Genomic DNA, 21,925 nt, shown 5'->3' on the forward strand with positions numbered 1-21,925 from the left:
GCACAGCGGGTAAAGCCACCTGTGGCTCTGGCATCCCAAAGGGGTGCAGGTTCAAGTCCCAGCTGCTCCCACTTGTAGTAGAGCTCCCTGCTAATGTGCCTGGGAAAGCAGAGGAAGATGGCCTAGGTGCTTGGTCCCCTGCACCTGCATGGGAGACCCGGAAAAACCTCCTGGCTCCTGACTTCTGATCAGCCCAGCTCCGGCCATTGTTGGTATTTAAGGAATGAGCCGGAGGATGGAAGATATTCTCTCCCTCCCTCTCTCCCTCTCTCTCTCTCCCTCTCTCTCTCTCCCTCTCTCTCTCTCTCTCTCCTCTTTTTCTCTCCCCCCCCCCCCGCCCACCCCACTACATGCCACCTGGCAGTTCTCACTGTAGCCGAAGTCGGAGGCCGTGTCCATGGGAAGGGAAATACAAGCGGAAAAGCAGGGTTCACCTATCACTTAAAGCACCGGCTCTGCTTGGCTTTCACTAGAAACCACTTGCACCTGCTGGTTCAAACCTGAACAGGGTTTGGGAACAGAATGTTTTCTTCCATACTTATATCTCAACAATGACCGGTTACATTGTTGCAAATAAATGTACAGGGCATGTTTTTGTACTTCCTGGCTCCGCAGCACCCGTAAGTATCTCTAACACTCTTTAATCCTGCAGTGGGCAGCAGGAAACGCAGGCGGCTCTTGGGAAAGGAGCGGGAAGGAGGTGGGGTTCGAAGGCTGCTTTTTTTTTTTTACTTTTATTTAATGAATATAAATTTCCAAAGTACAGCTTATGGATTACAATGGCTTTCCCCCCCGCATAACTTTCCTCCCACCCACAACCCTCCCCTTTCCTGCTCCCTCTCCCCTTCCATTCACATCAAGATTCATTTTTAATTCTGTTTATATACAGAAGATCACTTTAGTATATATTAAGTAAATATTTCAACAGTTTGCACCCACATAGCAACACCAAGTGAAAAACACTGTTGGAGTACTACTTATAGCATTAAATAACAGTGGACAGCACATTAAAGACAGAGATCCTACATGATATTTTTTAAAATTGATTAATTTTCTATGCAATTTCCAATTTAACACCAGTTTTTTTTTCATTTTCAATTATCTTTATTTATTTTATTTTTATTTTTTTTTTTGACAGGCAGAGTGGACAGTGAGAGAGAGAGAGACAGAGAGAAATGTCTTCCTTTTGCCATTGGTTCACCCTCCAATGGCCGCCGCGGTTGGCGCACCGCGCTGATCCGATGGCAGGAGCCAGGTGCTTCTCCTGGTCTCCCATGGGGTGCAGGGCCCAAGCACTTGGGCCATCCTCCACTGCACTCCCTGGCCACAGCAGAGAGCTGGCCTGGAAGAGGGGCAACCGGGACAGAATCCAGTGCCCCGACCGGGACTAGAACCCGGTGTGCTGGCGCCGCAAGGCAGAGGATTAGCCTAGTGAGCCACAGCGCCGGCCTCATTTTCAATTATCTTTATATACAGAAGATCGATTCAGTATATACTAAGTAAAGATTTCATCAGTTTGCACCCACACAGAAACACAAAGTGTAAAAATACTGTTTTAGTACTAGTTATACCATCACTTCACATTGGACAATACATTAAGGACAGATCCCACATGAGATGTAAGTACACATTGACTCCCGTTGTTGACTTAACAATTTGACACTCTTGTTTATGGCGTCAGTAATGTCCCTAGGCTCTAGTCATGAGTTGCCGAGGCTATGGAAGCCTTTAGGGTTCGCCGACTTCGATCTTATTCCGGTAGGGTCATAGTCAAAGTGGAAGTTCTCTCCTCCCTTCAGAGAAAGGTACCTCCGAAGGCTGCTTTTGCTTGGTTGCCTGTATTGCTCCAGGTGTTTCCGTTGGAGAGTCTGGGGAGGGCCTGGGACTGGAGAGGAAGGGTAGGCTGGGAACCAGTGCAGGGAGGGAGCGTTCCTGTGGAGTAGATGGGGGTCAGGCAGGGGCAGAGATGGCGCTGAGCAGCAAGGGGGACAGCCCCTCCAGCCAGGAAAGAGACGGAGCCACAGGGACATTTGTAGGTGCTGAGTGCCGGGCACACCTGCACACCCACACTGTCTTCCTCTGGGCCAGGCTTCAGGGCCAGCTGCTGGGGGTGGGTGCAGGGGCCTAGAGCAGTGGACCCCGTCCAAGGGTCTTGCACGGACCCCGTGGTTCTGCATCACTAACTGGCTTACGGGTGATGCTCCTGCTGCCAGTCCAGGGACCACACTTTTCATTTCTTTTTGAAAGGCAGAGAGACAGAACTTCCTGTGGGCAGGAGTAGCATTGGCAACAGACGAAGTCGCCGCAAACCCAGAAAGAGCTCAGGGCCAGCGTCCCTTCCCCCCTCCTCCCCCTAACATCAGGTTCCCTGGAGGGACCTTCACCTGCCGGCCCCCTTCACCGTGTGCATGATAAGTGTGCGTCGCACTGCTTTTTAAGGGCTGGGCATTTGTCTAAGGACGTTACAATGTCCTCACCTGGTCATCGTGGTAACCCTATAAGGGCAGTCCAATTATTATTTCCATGCTGCAGAGGAGAACATTGAGGCACAGAGAGGTTAAGTGACTTGCCAAAGGTCACACAGCCAGCTCCATACAGCTTCCTGCGACATTACACCTGAGTCATTGGCTCATGGGACTGGGGCCTCTCTCTCCCCTCACGTGGTTTCCCTTAGGTTACACTGCCTGGGGACCAGAGCGTGGGGACCGGAGCTCAGAAGGAACAGAGGACGGTTTCCCTAATCCTCTCTGTCTCATGGAGCCCAATTCCAAAATCCTCATCCGTCTCCTCTCCCCACGGGAGTTGCATGTTCCCACAACGCCGTGGCCTCCCCTGGGAGGAACATGTGGATGTGCCCGTGAGAATCCCAGCTGGGCCCCTGGGATCTATGGGAAGCAGAAATCCGCGCTACAAACACAGACACTGGATTTAGAGCCGTTGCTTCCAACTAAGACACTGGGGATTTAAATACAAATTAGAAGCTGAAAGTCAATTCTGTGTATGAATGTGTACAAATCCCTTGTAATGGAAGCAGAAGGTTTCTCTTGTCCGCATTTGTGCCGGGTGTTAGCGCTGAGAGCCTAACCAAGGATGACGACTTCCCCACGGCGCAGGGAATTAGGGACGCACTTTGTGCACCTGGGAGCAGTGTGCGGGGAGGGTGTGGGCTCTGCAGGTGCTGCTAGGCCCTGCGCTGACCTGAGCCATGCCACGTGGAAAGTGGGGTGAAGGGGGCCCCTCAATGTGGCTTGGTCTGCAGTCTCTGAAAGAGATGAGACCCTCCTGGTAGCCCATCCGTCCCAGTCCCCGCGCCGTTCTGAGAGGGAACGGAGAGGCTCCAAGAGCAGGCTCGTGCATTTGGAGGCCACGGGCCACACTACGGTCAACACGGAGTCGCCACCTGACCCAGCGACCCCGCTCCCAGGTGTGGACTCCACCCCAGAGATTGAAGGCGTACATCCACGGAAAACTTGTGCGTGGAACCCACGCGGGTGTCCATCTGCCAACGAGTGGGTAAACAGATGTGGTGTGTCCACCTAAGGCGAGGGAAGGCAGCGCGGTCCATGCTGGGGTGTGGATGAGCCTGGCCAGTGTTGTGCCTGAGCCAGTGGTGAGCAGCAGCACCACGCGCTGATAAACGTCGGAGTCCTTTAATGCCGGTGGTCTAGAGTGGGCGCCTACCCTAAAGACCTCTTGACTCCAAAGCCCCAGGCAACAGGGCTTATAAAGGTAAAAACCCCAAGCAGGGGAGGGGGACTGGTATCGGTTACAGTCTTGGCCCTGCCAGTTCCAGTCTTGCCATAGTGCAGGCGCCGACCTGAGTCACCTGTGGGACGCAGACAGATGACAGCCTCAGCGGTGCCCAGGCGCCGCCCGTCTGCCTGGAGCCTGAGCTGGGGATTTCGATGTCCTGCTGAGCGGGGTGCTGTGCGCTGCCATGGTTAGCTTCAGACTGTGTCTCACAGTGGGGGAGGGGATGCTTTCTCATGATGGAGTCTCATCTGTCTCTAAAACGGAGCCCCTACTGTCAGGGTGTCACTTCACCAACACAGGGCTTGGATGCCCACACACGGTCGTCTTCCCTTTACCCACAATCCCACTTTCTGCAGCTCAGCCCTGGCCTGAAAACATTACATGGAAATTCTAGAAGCAGTCCGTGTGTTGCAGATGGTGTGCTGTCCTGAGCAGCATGGTGACATCTCACGCCATCCACTCCGTCCTGTCTGGGATGCGAATCCTGCCTCTGTCCACAGTGTCCGCACCGTGGGCGCTGCCCTCCCAGTAGTCACTGAGTCGCCATCTTGGTTGTGGGAATGACTGCTGTTCAGGCGCAGGGCTGGGTGCAGGTAACGGTGGCGCCCAGCAGCCTGGCACTGCGTGGCAGGAACTGCACCATGCGCCTCCCTGCGTGTCCTCACAGGGGCACCCCGAGAAGCAGGGGGCGTGGAGAACAAGGCGTTTTGAGAAAAAGACCGCCTTTGCCACTGCACTGTTGTCCCGGCTGTTTCTTGCCGGTTGTTGTTGTTCGACAATTTGCCTTATCTGTACGCCGAGCTGAATCTTTGGTGTGTGTCCCTGTAGGACAGAACTTGGTGTCACCAGGTTCACTGCCAGCCACGCTACCAGGCACCCACTGGGCATCCTGGAGGAGGTGGGCCCTGCCGTGTTGTGTGATCCCACTGCCGGAAATCTACAGAATGAGTGCGTGCAGAGGTGAAAGTAGCCGGGTCCGCGCCAGGGGCCAGGAGTGAGTGGAGAACAGAGGGGCTGCTCCTGGGTCCAGCTTTGTGGGTTTTTTTTTTGGGGGGGGGGGGGTAAAAATATTCTACAACTGATTGCAGTTGCCCAACTCTGAATAAGCCTCAATCCACTTGGTTGCATGACTCATATAGCATGAGAATTATATATCGATGAATCTGTTACCAAAATAGTTAATAATAACAAACACACAGGCTCACGTGGAAAGACCACCGGCAACCACGCCTGGACTGGCTCCGGCTCTTCCTACGTTTGTGGGTGTGTCAGGGGAAAGAGCTCTCCTGCCTTCTCCTGCAGGGGGATTGGTCTGATGTCAGGGCGCAGTGCATGGTTAGGGGAGCCCCGGAACTCAGCAAAGGAGACAAGGGGCTAACAGGCTCAGTGGACCAGGGTGGGCAGCAGCAACCAGGGCAAGGCAGCTGGGCAGAAGGGCAGGGTTGGTGGCCAAGCCAGGAAGGCGCACAGGAGGTCAGGAGGAGGAAGTGAGAGGACCGAGGCCCCAGAAGCTTCTCCCGTCTGAGAGCCATCAAAGAAAACTGAAAAATGAAAATGAAAAACTTTTCAAGTCAACTTTTATTGCTGCAAAACTTCTATGCCTGTGTCCCTGGCTCCAGGCAGATACTCCAAATGGTTTCTTATCAAGCCCCTAACCTCACCGGTCACCCCTCGCTGCACCGTGCCAGGGGGGCTCACGGATGCTGCCACGTGAGCCGCTGAGGTGGCCCTGGACCATTTGCTGCCCGCTCTGGGCTCTGGGCTCCTAAGAGGAGAAAGAGCAGCCCCAGGTGGCTCAAGGCTGGGGCTCCACATGCAGCCCACAGGGCCACACTTCTCAGTCCACAGTGGGCAGTGCCGTACCAGCCCATCTGCTGCTTGGCTCAGGGCACACGCAGCCCTTGACCTCGGACATGACAGCAGCCATGGAGCTAGTGCTACAGCCAGAAGAGAGGCAGATGGGGCACAGCTTGAGATCCTGTTCAGTTAAGAACCATCTAGGATGGATTCCCACTGAGGAGCATATCAAGTGAGGTCAGACGTGGCAAGTATGGTCAGCAGATCTCCGGAATCTCCTGCAAGCATCATTCGTGCCAGCCTAACCCTCCGGCCCGGCCTTGGGCTCACTCACAGGTGCCCAGTTCTTCCAAGGAGCCCGGATCTGCACCAGGTCTTCTACCTGCACTCCCTCCCTCTGAGACAGCCTGTGGTATGAGCCACGGTGGCCACAGATCCATTTTACAAGAAAAGGACACCGAGGTGGGCAAGGGTGCGCCAGGCTGGTCCCCCGTGGAAACTCACAGACACAGCACACGTAGCGTCGGAGCTGCCTCTCAGCCATTGCACAGTGCATGGTGCAGTGTCATTAGCACAGACACCGTGTTCTGCAGCCACGACCAGTGCCCAGTTCTAGAACGCTTCAACAAGGCCACTCCGCTGGAGGAGACACGCTCGTGTCCAGTGACATCTGATGTCCAGCCCCGGCCTCCGGAGCAGGAAGAAGACAGGCTTGTTCGCTCCCTGCTTTATTTTGCTTCTCTGGCCATCTACTCTGCGTTCCACCCATTCCCTAAGGCGCTGGATGTCAAACTTCTGTTCAGAACCAAAATTCTTTTTTTCCCTCCAAGAAAAAAACACTGGGCAGGAGCCCTAATATACAAAGCAGGTAAAATGCAATTAGCAGCCTTCTTGTACAGCTTCATGCTTACCGTTGAGAGGAAGTGCTTGTTGGATTCGAACACAGGACACCTGCACCAACGTCTGACTGTCCTTGGCTCCCAGGAGCACAGTCTGAGAACCATCGCCCAAATGCGTTATGGCGATCCCTGCTAGCAGCACGTGTTCCCTTTCTCAGCGGGTCTGTGCCGGGCAGGTTTGAGGAGCAGCAGTGGGCAGGTGTTCAGAGGACGCGGACAGTCAGCAGAAGGGGGCTTCCAGATCCCCAGAGAGCCACAGCCTAGCCGGGCATCTTCCTCAGGGGTCTCGTACTCAATCCTTGCTCTGCCTGTAGCCACACGTGGGAGCACCTCGCAGGACGTGAGTGCACACAAAAGGCTGTGCTCTGTGAGGCGGGAGAGCAGTTCCCACCAGAGCAAACCACGGGTACTGCCTCCCTCTCCTGCCTGTGGCTCGCTCCCCTGCACCTGTGCAGCCAAGGAGTTGGGGGATGCTTGGTCCTTCCTCTCAGGGGACCCCCCCAGGCAGCCCTCCACATACAGTGCTCTCCCTCCAGCCCAGAGCTACCCTGGGTGCAGGGTTGCACCCACAAGGGGACCCTGCATCAGCTCTCTGGGATTGAAACCTGGGAGGCCAGTACGTCTTGGAGAGGACATGGCCCGGGTGGCCAGTACGTCTTGGAGAGGACATGGCCCGGGTGGCCAGTACGTCTTGGAGAGGACATGGCCCGGGCGGCCAGTATGTCTTGGAGAGGACATGGCCCGGGCGGCCAGTATGTCTTGGAGAGACTCTTCCCCTGTCCATGCCTTCCTGTCAAGCGGCTGTGCCTTCTTGTTGAGAGGCCGTGCCTTGCTGTACTGTTTGCACACTCAAGTTCTGCTTTTCCCCACGGCGTATCGATGTGGGGGAAGCTCTGGTAATACATGGAGGGTGGAATTGGCCCTTCTGTCACCACGGGAACTCTCTCTGCATGATACAGATGCCATGGGGAGCCGGTGACAAAGCGTCGGCACAGAAGAGAAACACGGTGGTTGCCACAGAAGAATTCATGTTGGCTGGGTCCTGAGTGGACTCTGGTCGTCTTTCCTTAAAAAGAGCCCTTTCCTTTGAGAGGCGTGCCCTGAAGTGTTCCCAGACACAGCGACAGGTCTGGGATTTGCGCCACACAGTCTGGGGACGGAGCGATGGAGCGTGGTGGGTGTGAAAGGAGAGCCGGACGCCTGGCTGCGAGCACGGGGGCCTTGCCCCTCTCCTCTGCCTGCTTCAATCAGTGTCGACAATTTGCCACAACAAGAAGCAGAAGAGAGAACAGCTATGGAACCCGAACCACAGAAGGGCCGGAGCTTCCTGAGGAGGGTGGCCGGAGCTGCCAGCTGTTCTCCCAGGGCAGGTTTCACTGCACACAGCGGAGCTCCCTCAAGGTGGCCGCAGCAGAACCAACTCCCCGTGTGCAGGGAGCACAGGAACCACATGGGCATGGGAAGAGCAGGGCTGGGGAAGCAGTCAGGCCCCAGGACACTTGCACGTCCATCTGCTGCCTTCGAGTGTCACGGAGTCTCTCTTCCTGGTTTGCCTCTCAGTGTCTCCATTCGTGTGCTTTTTCACGCACAATGGATTTCTCTAGTGATTCAGCACCCACCTGGCAGAAACTGGCCACCCCACGCTCCACTGCGCCCCTGAGTCCAAACTCGTAAGAGAAACTATCTGATCATTCGTGGATCCGTCAGCGAGTTGCTTAACCCTGACGCTGGTGGTCGCCTCTGGTCCAGCCAAGGAAGCATCTCATGCTGTGACACGGCCTCCTCTCCATGTGGACGGGGCTGGGTCCAGTCCTCTCCCACATGTGCTTATCAGGCACGCCTCAGAGCCTATATCTACGCAAAACCAGTATGAGCTTTTAGGGTGGGCGCTGTGACGTAGCAGGTAAAGCCACCGCCTGCAACACTGGCATCCCATAGGGGCTGCAGTTCAAGTCCCTGCTGCTCCACTTCCGGTCCAGCACCCTGGAGATGCCCCTGGGAAAGCAGCAGAGGACGGCCCCAGTGCTTGGGCCCCTACACCCACGTGGGAGACCCAGAAGGAGCTCCTGGCTCCTGGTTTCAGCCTAGCTGAGCCCTGGCTCTTGTAATCGTTTAGGGGAGCAAACTAGGAGGTGGAAAACCTCTCTCTTTCTCTGTGTGTCTCCTTCTCTCTTTGTAATTCTGCCTTTCAAATAAATAAATAAATTTTTTTAAGAAAGAACCTACAGAAAAGAAAGCTTCTCACCACTGAGAAATTCCGTCATCTCTGACATTTGAACTGTTTCAGTTCCGTTTGCTCCTTCACGGTGCGCACACAGGAGAGTGAGTTACCAGTCCCACGGCGACCCTCAGACACACGCACGCCGTCATCTCCCCCCATGAGATTCTGTTTCCCAGGAAAACATGACCCCAGAGTTTGATGACTACTTAGGGTGCCTTGGGCTTCTGAAAAGTGTGGTGTGGGCTGTGCTGTCGAGTCAGAGACATGACCCCCACTCCCCAGGTGCTCAGCACTGGGAGGGCCATGCCCTGGGTGTCCCTACATGCAAGAGAAGGTACGTCTGTGCCACCTGCTCTCGGCTGACAGTCGCTGGAGCCGGAGCTGCAGCCTCTGATGTATTTCTTCATCATGTGAAGCTCTGACACCATTCTTCATCTTGAAAGAACACAAGGAGTTTGTGGAACTTTAACCAGATGGAGAGATGCTTAAAAGATGCTCACCAGGGGCCGGTGCTGTGGCACAGCGGGTTGAAGCCCTGGCCTGCAGTGCTGGCATCCCATATGGGCGCCAGTTTGAGTCCCGGCTGCTCCACTTTCAATCCAGCTCTCTGCTATGACCTGGGAAAGCAGTAGAAGATGCACCAGGTCCTTGGGCCCCTGCACCTGGCTCCTGGCTTCGGATCAGCTCAGTTCTGGTCATTGTGGTCATCTGGGGAGTGAACCCAGCGGATGGAAGACCTCTTTCTCTCTCTGGCTCTGCCTCTCTCTGTAAAACTCTTTCAAATAAATAAAAATAAATCTTAAAAAAAAAAAGATGCTCACCAACGTCAGGGGCACGATGATCCCGTGGGACTTTCAGTATCCTCCCATCTTGTTCCTGCCTCATTTCTGGGCCTGGCTGTGCCTGCCTGCCAGGCCATGGCCGAGGACGGGATCAGTGGGTTCTGGTCATCCTGGGGATTGGCCAATGAACAGACCATGCTTCCCAGCCAAACAGCTTCATAGTCCCTTATGTGGCTCTTTTGTTAATCACTGCTGAGACTTAAAGATTTTTTAAGATGCTGAGTGGACTTTACTTTGAATTCTGTATTCTTTTTTTTAAGATTTATTTATTTATTTATTTATTTGTAAGGCAGAGTTATCGACAGTGAGAGGGAGACAGAGAGGTCTCCCATCCACTGGTTCACTCCCCATATGGCCTCAACAGCTGGAGCTATATCAACCCGAATCAAGGAGCCAGAGGCTTCTTCCAGATGTCCCACGTGGATGCAGGGGCCCAAGCATTTGGGCCATCTTCTGCTTTCCTGAGCCATAGCAAAGAGCTGGATTGGAAGAGGGGCAGCCAGGAATTGAACCGGCACCCATTTGGAATGCTGACACCACAGGCAGAGGCTTAGCCCACCATGCCACAGTGCCAGCCCCTTGAATTCTGTCTTCTACACTTTCCGAAATGGTTGGACAAGAATATACTATGTGTACTTTATGTTCGTAATTACATCTTCTGCTCTGCGTTGTTTTGTTCTTTAGGTGATGTGGCATTTAGCATTAATGCAAACCACACGTAAGCATTGCATGTAAGCTGAGGGAAAATGCTCTCCTCTCTGCTCTTCCACAGCCTTATAGCTTCAGTTTTCATGTCGTGTGTGTGATGTGAGGCAGGGATCGGGATTCACCGTTTTCCTTACATGGATGTACAGCTGACCTGGCACCATTTATTTAAATGAGCATTAGCTGGAAACAAAATCATGTGCAAACATAAAGTGACTACAGTCGGCCACAGGTGCATACTTGGAGGTGTGGTAGCAGAGGAGGAAATGGTTTCAGAAATGGTAGAAAACAAATTGCTTGGCTGTGCCATGGGCGTAAAAAACAAGAAAGAGAGTGATAGGGGGGTGCTTTTCTCTCTCTGCTGTGAACCTTGCGTCTGGCACAGTCCCTAACATACAACAGGCAATTAATGAATACTGATCGAGCTGGATTCTTGCATCTTTCCATCCTGTGGCAAATCACAGACCCAGGTGGAAAGGAGCCAGGTCTAATGCAACTGTGTGTTCTGCATGTGGATGCGGAGGTTAGCATCCTTTGCCTTGGCAGTGAAAGGCAAGGTAGGGAGAGGCAAGAGTGTGGTTGACAGGGAAATGCAACTCCTAGGAAAGAGCTTGTCCCACACCCAGCCAGGGAAATGTGATGTTTAGTCAAATAACCACGCAGTGAGACAGGCTGCCGTGAGGTCGGGAAAGGTCGCGGGGTTTTCACTGTATTCTCCGGCTTGTTAGTAAGAGCGTCATATGATGCAGAGTGGAACCCATCACCGCCATCCTTGCTAACACTGGCTCCTCAAATGCATTGTCTTATCTGTATCAGTCACTGTCCCCACCCATTAGCGGCAAAGGTGATAAGCTGTGTCCCTTATGGAAACATGGACCACAGGCAGGTTTGAAGCGGAATCTCTGCTGATCTCCCCACACCCCGTGATCCTCACAGACAGAAATTTGTTCTGCAAATCTTTCTCAGACCTCATCTTTCAGTTTTCCAAAACCAAGGCCCAGATGGCTGCATGCCAGCTCTTCAGGTTCAACACCAGCTCTCTGCGAAACGTCAGTGCTGACGGCTCACGAGCCTGGACTCTGACTGGCAGCCTGTGAGCTTGTGTGCGTCTGGTGGCTTTACGTCGTGTGCCTTGCTTCTCCCAACCTGCAGCTTTCCGTTATTTCCATCATCTTGATCAGCTGGGAAGAGCATCCGTCCTTGGCGTGGGTATTCAGTGCAGTTCAAGTCCCTCTTCTCCCTGGTGACCACCTTTGTCCGGCAGCCCCGCCCTGAACGCCCACCTGTACCTCGCCCCCCCTTGTGAGAGAAAGGAGAGTGGGGGGCAGCAGATGGACTTTGGAAGGGAGGGCTCTGGATGGAGTAAGTCACCCCAGGCCAGGGGCCCACGGCGACTGGGAAAAAAAAATTTCATGTCTGGTGTCTGATCTGCCACCCTGTGTAACAGAAAAGTAACATTATCTTTTTTTCCAGTTAAAGGAAATAATGTTGTGATCGATAATACCTCGTGCTCCGCTGTGGTAAATTAATGTCTATCTATTGTTTTTAAATCACAAAGTGCACACTGCTATAGAAATGTAAAATGGCACTATTTCATTTTAATCTATTTAATTTTCCATTCTTGAATTACATAATGGGGTTAAAACATTGAATGGAATTAATAGAATGAGTGTTTAATTAAAAAATAATGAGTTTCTAAATGGATGCTCGAAGAAACTAGCTTTGTAGTTTATGCAAGAATCAGATAATGGTCCTAACAAAGACTATAATAATTTTGTTGAAGGTTTTTTTATATTTAAAGATTTTCAGCTTTTGGGGGGGTGGGGATTCTCTCAGAAGTAGATTGAAATATAACCCAGTTCCTTGATTAGACTTCACTTGACTTTCAAAATAAATTCCAAATCCCTCTCCACGGCCCCCGAGGCCGACTCTGCTGAGCTCTTCAGTGGACATCACACAGCTCTGCCTGGCCCTCCCCGCACTCCTGCCATGCCCGCCTCCCCACCTCCCTTTGGTTGCTCCATGCCTTCTCCCACCTTGCCACTGCTCCTGCTGTTCCAAAGGCGAGAAGGGTTCTTTCCCGCTCAGCTCACTAATTTGTCTTCTTTCAGTTCTCAGAGACATTTTCCCTGGGGGTCCCCTGAAGCCTGGGTCAGGTATCTGCCCTCTGCCCCAGCACACAGTGCTACAAGCTCCCCAAGAACTGTGTGATTTCTTTCCTAGTAATTAATGCATTTCTATAATTAGACATTTATTTCCTATCTGTCTTCTTCCAACGTGTAATCTTGCTGAGAAAACATACTGGGTCTTTATTTACTGCCACATCCCTGGATGAAGGGATTATGGATGGACGCTGAGTGACGGATGGATGATTGATGGACAGATGGGTGTGTGGATGGACGTGAGTGGCCGGTGGATGGATAGATGGGTGAATGGATGAGGAATGGCACAGGGGTGACTGGATGATGAATGATTGATGGGTGATTGATGGGTGATTGATGGATGGATGGTGTGTGAGTGGATGGGTGACTGATAGATATGTGCATGGATGAATAACAAATGGCAGATGGATAGATGGGTGGGTGGGTGGTTCTATGGATGAATGGGTGGTTAGAAGGAAGGATGGATGAATGGGTGGATGGATGGCTTATGGATACACACATCGATGAACGATGAATGGCAGACGAATAGATAGATGTGTAGATGGATGGATGAGTGACGGATGGGTGGATGGGTGGATACATGAACAGATGATGAATGGATGATGGGTGAGTGACTGTTGAATGAATGATGGATGGATGGATGGTTGATGGTTGATGGATGGATGGATGGAGAATAAATCTGGCTGTGGACCTAGACCCATTTCTACCTCTAAGAATACCTTAGGGCCACAGGAATTCTAGAGTATTACCACCTTTCCATTACACTTAGATTAATTTGCTCACACACTGAAAAGTTATTTAATGTATTGAGCAGGATAGCAGACATAAAAACCCCAGTGCTGTGGGAGAAGCTGTCCTGACTTGTCTCACCTCAGAACAGCCTAAGTATTAACTTAGGAATTCAGTTGTCCGTGAGATGTCAGACCTGGTCTTGCGTTGAGCACTGTGCTACATTCTGGGGATCAGGCTAACTCATCCTTCAGGCGCCACTGGCACAGTCCTCAGGTGCTAAAATTGGAGAACAAAAGAATGTTGAGGGTCAAGGAACTTTTCATTCTTTTCTTCACGTCACAGAAGCATGAGTTCTAAAGCCCATGCAGATCTACGAGGTTGGGGGCGAGCCGTGAAGGCGAAGGAACCTAGCGCACTTATGTAGAGAGCCGGTTCAGTTCCCTGGAGCTCGGACACAAGAGAAACCACCAAACCCTGCTCTCTTCGGGGTTCAGGCAAGAAGCAGAATCAGGCGTCAGCCCCTGAGTCTCACTCCTGGGTGACTTCAGCTCCACACGGACCCCCTTCCTGTACTGTGCACCCCTCATTCATTCAGTGTAACTCTGCCGGGTCCTCCTGTGCACCTAGCCGAGCGCAGGGCACTGGAGAGAAAGCTGTGAGCGAGTCAGATGGGCACAGAGCCTCCAGCCGCCCCCAGTGGTGATCTGATACAGTAATTGATGGCACTCATCTGCTTTGACACAGCAACTTCTCACTTAAGTAATGAACGTGGCCCATGGAAACCTGACCCGGTAGTTCCTAGCATCCTCCTTGTTCTCACATGGGAGGCAGGGAACAAAGCACTTGGGTCATCTTCCACTCTCGCCCAGGCACCTTAGCAGGAAGGTGGGTTGCAAGTGGAGCAGCCAGGACTTGAGCTGGTGCTCTGATACTGTATGCTGTCGCTGTAAGCAGTAGCTTAACCACCACGCCACACACCGGCCCCAACACACTGTTTGTAAACGCCCAGCGTCCAGACAGGGCTGTAAACCACTGGCCTCGTTCTGAGCTCCATGTGTCTGTGACTTTTGTGAGAGGAGGAAAAGCTGGCAGATAGGAACTGTAAACTCGATTTTCTCAAGACTCTGAGGAGCTGTGTCCAAGAACTGACCTCTGCAGCTGTGCCTGTGTGACAGCGGCCTCCATCCCCGCTCCTCCCAGGTCGCTTCCACACCGTGTGCGTGTTCCAGCACCTGTCCCGCACCCTTCCAGCAGCAAACACCTCCCCCAGGCTTGCCCAGTGCAGCAGACAGATTAGTTCTCGTCTGGTCCCATCCCCCACAAGGCATCAAGATTAAGGCTTTGATTAATGATTTGCAAGTCAATTAATCAACAGCTGCTCTTGAAACTTCATTTCTCAAATTTTCTCTTTGAATCCAAGGGCTTTGTGACATCATCTGACTGTCTCTAGACTGGCTTTCCCACTAATTGAAATTCCAAGGTATTTCTTCATCTTGTCAGTTTATGGGTATTATTTGTTTATAAAATATTTGCCAACAGATTACTGCTCACCTGTAGCACGTCAGAGGGAAGCACCGAAACAATACTTCATGCTTCCGGCTCAAAGGAGTGTACTAATGATAGCTCATGAAATTATCTGTGGGAAACCTAATTTTCCACCACGCCTACTTGCAACAAGTATTTGAGATGTGTTGCAATCAACACACAGGTACAGCAAGGCTCCAGACCATTGATTTATGTGTTTCCTAAGCAAATGGCTATTCTGCCGTGCCAGTCACAGGTGCAGGGGGTAGGGATGGTGACACCGATGGTCTTTAGAGAAAGTGGGCTCCCAGGTCAGACTCTGTGCCTCAAGTCCCAGGGCTCTGTGTCTCTGGTCATCTGGCTACAGACAAAGGAGCACCATGGCTCAAAGTCCACAGGCACTAGCTTCCCATTCAGTGACGGCTCAGCACGCGTGCTCCTGGTGCCCAGGCTGCTCCGCTCCACACGGTGACTCGGGGCTCCATGCTCCTTCCTTCTTGCAGTCTTACAGCTGTCTGTGTTCAGGAAGGCGCAGGGAAAAAGAGCATCAGGGAGGCACAGCTGGCCTCTTGCCCCGGCACAGCCCAGCCTCACTTCTGCCCACCCACAGTCTGGAAGAAAGATGCCAGTCTCACGGCCTCACCTACACTCCGGGCGAGCCGAGAGGTAGAGCGTGGCCTCTCTTGGATCAGAATCTTTCTGCTTTATCATTCATGATTGCCCAATGCCAAGCAAACAGTAAGAGCACCATAGATGCTGTCTGCTACGTTTTTGGTTTTTTTTCAAGACGGTGACGGTTGCCATTGCTTTGTTTGCAGTTTCAAGCCACGGTGGAGGAAGGAGCCGTGGGGGTCATCGTCAATCTGACCGTTGAGGACAAGGATGACCCGGCCACAGGCGCGTGGAGGGCTGCCTACACCATCATCAACGGGAACCCGGGGCAGAGCTTCGAGATCCACACCAACCCCCAGACCAACGAGGGGATGCTCTCTGTCGTGAAGGTAAGGGGGCCGCCCCTCCCGTCTCGCCTCACTGTTGAGGGGTCGTGGGGGCTCAGTCAGTCCCTGAGCTGAGAAGGTCATGGATCCGTTCTCCTGTCTCTTACCCCTGGGAGTTAGCAAGGATAAACACTCACAGCTTAAGGGCTCACTGTAACCTCGGCCGTAAGCAAAACTGTTTTCCAAGGGTGACGCTCAGAAAGTCAGACCCAGAGTCTCCAGGAAATCCCCCACACACTTGACAATGATGGACCCAAGTGTGCAGAAACGGGCACGTGAAGGCCTCTAAGAGATCCCTGCTCCAAATGTGGGCGCCTCCTTCGTCTTAGCAGAGTCCTGGATTCCCCCCTTTGCCATGTGACTCTGCCGCGAGCCTCGCTGGCCCCCTTGCTGGAGGCACATGGAACAGGCGGAAATTGATCACAGATGTGAGGCCCTGGTGTTACCTCTTTAGGCGACAGGAGGCCCTGGCATCAGCTCCTTTGCCCACGTGGTGTCGTGAACTCAACCACAGAACCCAATCTGAGCACCCTGGCAGGGGCTTTGCTCAGTGGCCGAAAGGCAGGGCCTGGCTCAGAGGTGTCCTGCTGGGGGCTGAGGCCTGAGAGCCACAGGGCGTGCAGGGAGGAATTCTCGGATTGGGGGAGCTGCCTTCCTTTGGTCCTTCCGTGGCCGTGGACCGTGGTCTCTTCAGCCGTCATCCTGTGGCCATGGCACCATGGGAGTGACGTGTATCCTGGAGAGGAGATGAGGAGGAGCCCCGAGGCCTACAGAAGTCACTGGGCAGCCTGCTAGGGTCTCACAGTTCAGACCCGGGGCCAGGGCAGGTTTGCCAGGAAGTCACTGTTTTCTCAAAGAGAAAGAGCGAGCGGCAGGGTGGGGGTAGAAGTTTAACCCCGCAGGGTCCTAGCTCCCTCCTGTGGGGACCACCCCCCCGCACCCCCTCCCCGCACCACCCCTTCTGTGCCTCCCCCACACCTGATGTCACAGATTGCTGGACCAGCCTTTGGGGGACAGGCTGTCCTCTCCAGAGGCTGAAACCATCAACCCCAGAGCAGGGTCTATGCACAGAGCCCGAACACTGCTGCCCACTCCCAAGACCCCTGGCCACGCTTTCTGTGCCTCAGTTTCCCCATCAGCAAAGTGGGCGTGGAAACGTGACTTCCTTGTCAGGTATCGCAGTCTGCAGGCTGTCGTCATGAGCGACACGCGGGCTCCGGGAAGCACAGGAGTTGATTTCCCGCGGTTCTGCAGGTGGGGGTCCCCGAGCAGGGCAGCAGCTCATGAGGTTTCTGGGGAGAACCTGGGTGGGAGAACACGGGTGGTGCCTTCGAGCTACATCCTCACGTGGCAGAAGGGGCAGGCCGCTCCCTGGAGCCGGCTTCCTCCAGTGATCCCACTGGTGCCGGCTGTGCCCTGGAGCCCATGTGTGGGCACCCCAGCCTGTGTCAGTTTCCTGTGGCTACTGTGATGAATCAGCACAAATTTAGGGGCTGACAGACAGCGTGGATTTATTACCTGAGAATTCTGAAGATCGGAAGTGCAACGCGGGGCCCGCTGGGTTGAAGAGGGGGTGTGGGCGGGGCTGGTTCCTTCTGGAAGTTGAAGAGGGGATTCACTTCCCTGCCTTTCCCAGACTCCCCCACGCCCAGGCTCATGGCCCCCGCCTCCATCCATGCCTTTCCCAGACTCCCCCACGCCCAGGCTCATGGCCCCAGCCTCCATCCCTTGAAGCCAGCTCCCAACTCTGGCCTGCCCCTCCTGTGGATGACCCAGATGATGGCCCCGTTGCAAGACTATCAGGTCCTTTGTGCCCCCTGGGGTCGCACAACACAGGCTGCAGGGGTTAGGATGTGAACACATCAGTGGGGGCAGGGAAGGGGGCGTCCATCCTACCACAGGTTTGTGCCAACAGCTGCAGCAGCAAAGGCAAACCCAGAGCGTGGGGGACAGCAGGTCTCGGGGAACGCACGTAAAACACTCGTGTGCAGGAGTGAAGTGTCCAATGCCTCCTCCTTCTCTCCTGGGTCTGCTGCACCATGTCCTGCTCAGCCCACCTCTTGGCCAGACAAGCCTCAACCAGGGCTCAAACTCGGCTCCATGTTGAGAGCCTTGCTGAGCTAAGAAACTCAAGGAAACCTCACGCTGCTGTGGTAGAAAATTCTCTTGAATTAGACTCGGGGCTTCACTGCCATAGCAGTGTGTTTTGTTAACTTTGATTCCGGGAAGATGCTGCATTCCTGGGAGCCAGCATAAAATAGAAGGAGTTGGCCGGCACCACAGCTCACTTGGCTAATCCTCCGCCTGCGGCGCCGGCACCCCAGGTTCTAGTACCGGTTGGGGCACTGGATTCTGTCCCGGTTGCTCCTCTTCCAGTCCAGCTCTCTGCTGTGGCCCGGGAAGGCAGTGGAGGATGGCCCAAGTGCATAGGTCCTGCACCTGCATGGGAGATCAGGAGGAAGCACCTGGCTCCTGGCTTTGGATCGGCACAGCACGCCAGTCATAGTGGCCATTTTGGGGGATGAACCAATGGAAACAGAAGACTTTTCTCTCTGTCTCTCTCTCCCTCACTGCCTAACTCTGCCTGTCCAAAAAAAAAAAAAAAAAAAAGAAGGAGTCCTTGGTGTCTCCCCGGTGTGTCCAGGGCCGGCCTGGGGTCAGCTTGGTTCTCAGGAGACAGGGCACTCTGTGTCTCAGCCCCGGGCACAGGACAGACCTCAGAGTCACCACAAGCCAGTCAGCTACAGCTTCCAGTCCCCATCAGTAGCCTAACTGGGGTGAACACCTGTGCCTTCCAAGTACGGCAGTGTCCTGGCTACTGTTTAAAATTCATGTTACTGAGGTTACAACTCCTGGGCAGGCCTTGGGCCTAGCAGAGATCCATTGCCAGAGTCCACAGAGAAAGAGGGAGGTCGGATGAGGCGTCCCCGTGTCACAGGGACAGGAGCACAAGGTGACCGTGCATCCTCTAGGTGCCCAGAGGCTTGCCTCTGTTTTTGTTTTTTTTTTTTTTAAGATTTATTTGTTTATTTGAAAGTCTGAGTTATACAGAGAGAGGAAGAGACAGAGAATGAGATCTTCCATCCACTGGTTCACTCCCCCAATGGCTGCAATAGCTAGGGCTGGGCCAGGCCAAAGCCTGAAGCCAGGAGCTTCTTCTGAGTCTCCCATGTAGGTGCAGAGCCCAGGCACTTGGGCCATCCTCCACTGCTTTCCCAGGCACATTAGCAGGGAGCTGGATCGGAACTGAAGCATTCAGGTCTCATATATGGGGTGCCGGCATGGCAGGCTGCGGCTTTACCCACTATGCCACAACACCGGCCCCCTTGCCTCTGTTAACTCTTAAAATCCTATTCCTGGGGGGCAGCGCCCTGGCTTACTTGGTTAATCCTCCGCCTGCAGCACCGGCATCCCATATGGGTGCCGGGTTCTAGTCCCTGTGGCTCCTCTTCCAGTCCAGCTCTCTGCTGTGGCCTAGGACCGCAGTGGAGGATGGCCCAAGTGCTTGGGCCCCTGCACCCTTGTGGGAGACCAAGAAGAGGCACCCGGTTCCTGGCTTCAGATTGGCATAGCTCCGGCTGTAGCAGCCATATTGGGGGGGTGAACCAATGGAAGGAAGGACTTTCTCTCTGTCTCTCTCACTAACTCTGTCAAATAAATTAAAAAAAAAAATCCTATTCCTAAACCTGCTGAGATTGTTCTAGAGAAAAAGAGGAAATCCAGGCACAGTGGGACACATGTCCTGTGTGTGTAGATGTGTTGTGTGTACATATGAAGGTGTGTATGTGCACGTGTGTATGTGTCTGCATATGCACGTACATGTTTATGTTGTATGTGTGTATACACAAGTATGTATGTGTATTGTATGTGTTGTGTGCATGTGTGTGTGCATATCTGTGTGCATGTTTGTATGTCTATATATGCTGGATTGTGCATGTGCACACATGTGTGAGATTTGCATGTAAGTGTATATGTGTTTGGTGTATGTGTGTACTTGCATATCTGTATTATGCACATGTGTGTGTTGTATGTATGTGTGTATGTGTACATGTGTGTATGCGTGGGTGGTGTGTATGCATGTATGTGTATTGCGTGTATATGTGTGTATGTGTCTATGTGCACATGTGTATGCATATATGTGTGTGTTTAGGTATATATGCATGTATGTGTATATGTGTGTGCATGTGTGTGCACATGTGTATGTGTATATGTAATTTGCACGTGTATTTGTGTGCACATGTGTGTACATGTGTTTATGTGATTTGCACATGTGCGTATGTGTATGTGTGTGTTGAACATGTGTGTGCATGTGTGTGCACATGTGTACGTGTGTATATGTAATTTGCACGTGTATTTGTGTGCACATGTGTGTACATGTGTATATGTAATTTGCACGTGTATTTGTGTACACATGTGTGTACGTGTGTATATGTAATTTGCACATGTGTGTATGTGTGTATGTTCATGCATGTTGAACATGTGTGTATGTTGAACATGTGTATGCATATATGTGTGTGTATATGTGTGCGCCTTCCCAGGTGTGGCGCGCTGGCACTGGACACACATAGCTGTGATGGGTAGAAAGAGAGAGGTACTCTGCCCAAGTCCCTCAGACCCAGCCCTGGGTCGCTCTTCTGTCCTGGGCCGTCCTTGTCTCCCTCACGCTGGGTCAGCTGCTTGTTGCTTCAGCGGAGTGCCAGTCGCACCCTCGGCCCAGGTCCGTCTGTCTCCTAGGGCCTGTCGTCCCAGGCCTGAGGAGCAGGTGTTGTCTCTCCCAGCAGACACCGGGGTAGCCGCTGTTGGAGTGGGGGCGGGCGCGGCCTCACCTGGGGCCTCCAGGTGCATCCCTGGCGACAGGGGCGCCCTGGGAAGGGTCACTGGGGGGCTGTGTGGCTGCCCGGGATCAGCAGGGTCACTGCAGGGCTCGGCGCACTGTGGGGACCTCAGCCCACACAGCAGCAGGGGGCCGGGGGGGGCCCTCAGTCTCCTTTGCGAGCTCACGGGGTCAGGCCAGCCCTCCACCGGATGGGGGGGCCCCGGCACATCCACGTGTCTGGCGTCACCCAAGCCACGCGTTTTTGGACGCCCCCCAGAGGGGAGCACCCAGGGCCTCCACTCGGAGCACCGTGGACTCTCGGGCCCTTCGCGGGGCGTCCACTCCCCCAGCAGCTGCGCAGGCGCTGGGCAGCGCGGCCTCTCGCGAGATGCAGAGACGCGGAAGTTCTCGCGAACGAAACCTCGGAGAGTCGGGGATTCCACGCTGGGGAGCGAGAGCAGCTCGGGCTGCAGGGTCCGCAGGCGCCCGGAGCTGCGGGGTCACGGGTCCCAGGCGTGGGGGCGTTCCGTGTCCACGTGGCCGGTGAGCTGGAGGGAGGCCCCCGCACCGCCGATGGCGCGTGCGCATTTACTTCCCGGGGGCGGTGTCCACACCTAAGTTGTTATCTGCGCGTTTCACCCTCTTAAAGAGAGTGCGCGTTGCCCAGCGCCCCGGGGTGCCCGCCGTGCCTCGGGGCTCTGTGCGCGGCCTCTGCCTGTGCGGCCTGTGACCCCCTGACACGCCCCCGTCTGTCTGCTTTGCAGCCCCTGGACTACGAGATTTCGGCCTTCCACACCCTGCTGATCAAAGTGGAGAACGAGGACCCGCTCGTCCCCGACGTGTCCTACGGCCCCAGCTCCACCGCCACCGTCCACATCACGGTGCTGGACGTCAACGAGGGCCCGGTCTTCTTCCCAGACCCCATGACGGTGACGAGGCGCGAGAACATCTCCGTGGGCACCGTGCTGCTCACGGTCAACGCCACGGACCCCGACTCCCTGCAGCACCAGACCATCAGGTGGGTGAGCGGCCACGCGCAGGAGCTCAACTCCATGAAATTAAACTTGTGAACGGTCTAGGTGGGGGCAAGGAGAGCGTCCTGTGACTGGGGGCAGCTGGCAGGGGAGTGGCCTCAGGACCATGTTCCCAAGTGACCAGCCGGGTCTGCTGGGGCCCAGCTCAGTCCCTGGAGAGGAGACCACGTGAGGCCTCCTGTCTCAGAAGCTTGACCCCAGCAGTGAGAAGGGTGTTGGCGAATCCATTTACACATGAGAGTACTGCAGGTTCAGAGAGGTCCGGCACTTGCTCAGGGCCGCCCAGCATGGTGGCACAGGAGGCAGGATGAAACACGGATGATCTGCCACGCCCACAGCCATCCCGTGTGCTGGATGGACCCTGGCTGACCTAAGCAGCCAGACGAGGAAAGAGAGGGACACTGCCGGCTCCGGGCAGAGGGCCGCAGGGGCTGGGCTCTGC

General features: G+C 54.1%; 1 protein-coding gene across 1 annotated transcript in view; it reads left to right on the forward strand.

The window, feature by feature from the left end:
• Positions 1 to 21,925, forward strand: part of CDH13 (cadherin 13) — a 983,749-nt gene that overhangs the window by 886,396 nt on the left and 75,428 nt on the right. Inside the window, exons 9-10 of the mRNA XM_062176103.1 lie at positions 15,454 to 15,636; positions 21,214 to 21,467. Of these exons, the coding sequence (XP_062032087.1) occupies positions 15,454 to 15,636; positions 21,214 to 21,467 (437 nt within the window). The remainder of the gene's footprint in view (positions 1 to 15,453; positions 15,637 to 21,213; positions 21,468 to 21,925) is intronic.

Source organism: Lepus europaeus, chromosome 19 (genome assembly GCF_033115175.1).
Source record: "Lepus europaeus isolate LE1 chromosome 19, mLepTim1.pri, whole genome shotgun sequence".
NCBI classification, from domain to species: domain Eukaryota; kingdom Metazoa; phylum Chordata; class Mammalia; order Lagomorpha; family Leporidae; genus Lepus; species Lepus europaeus.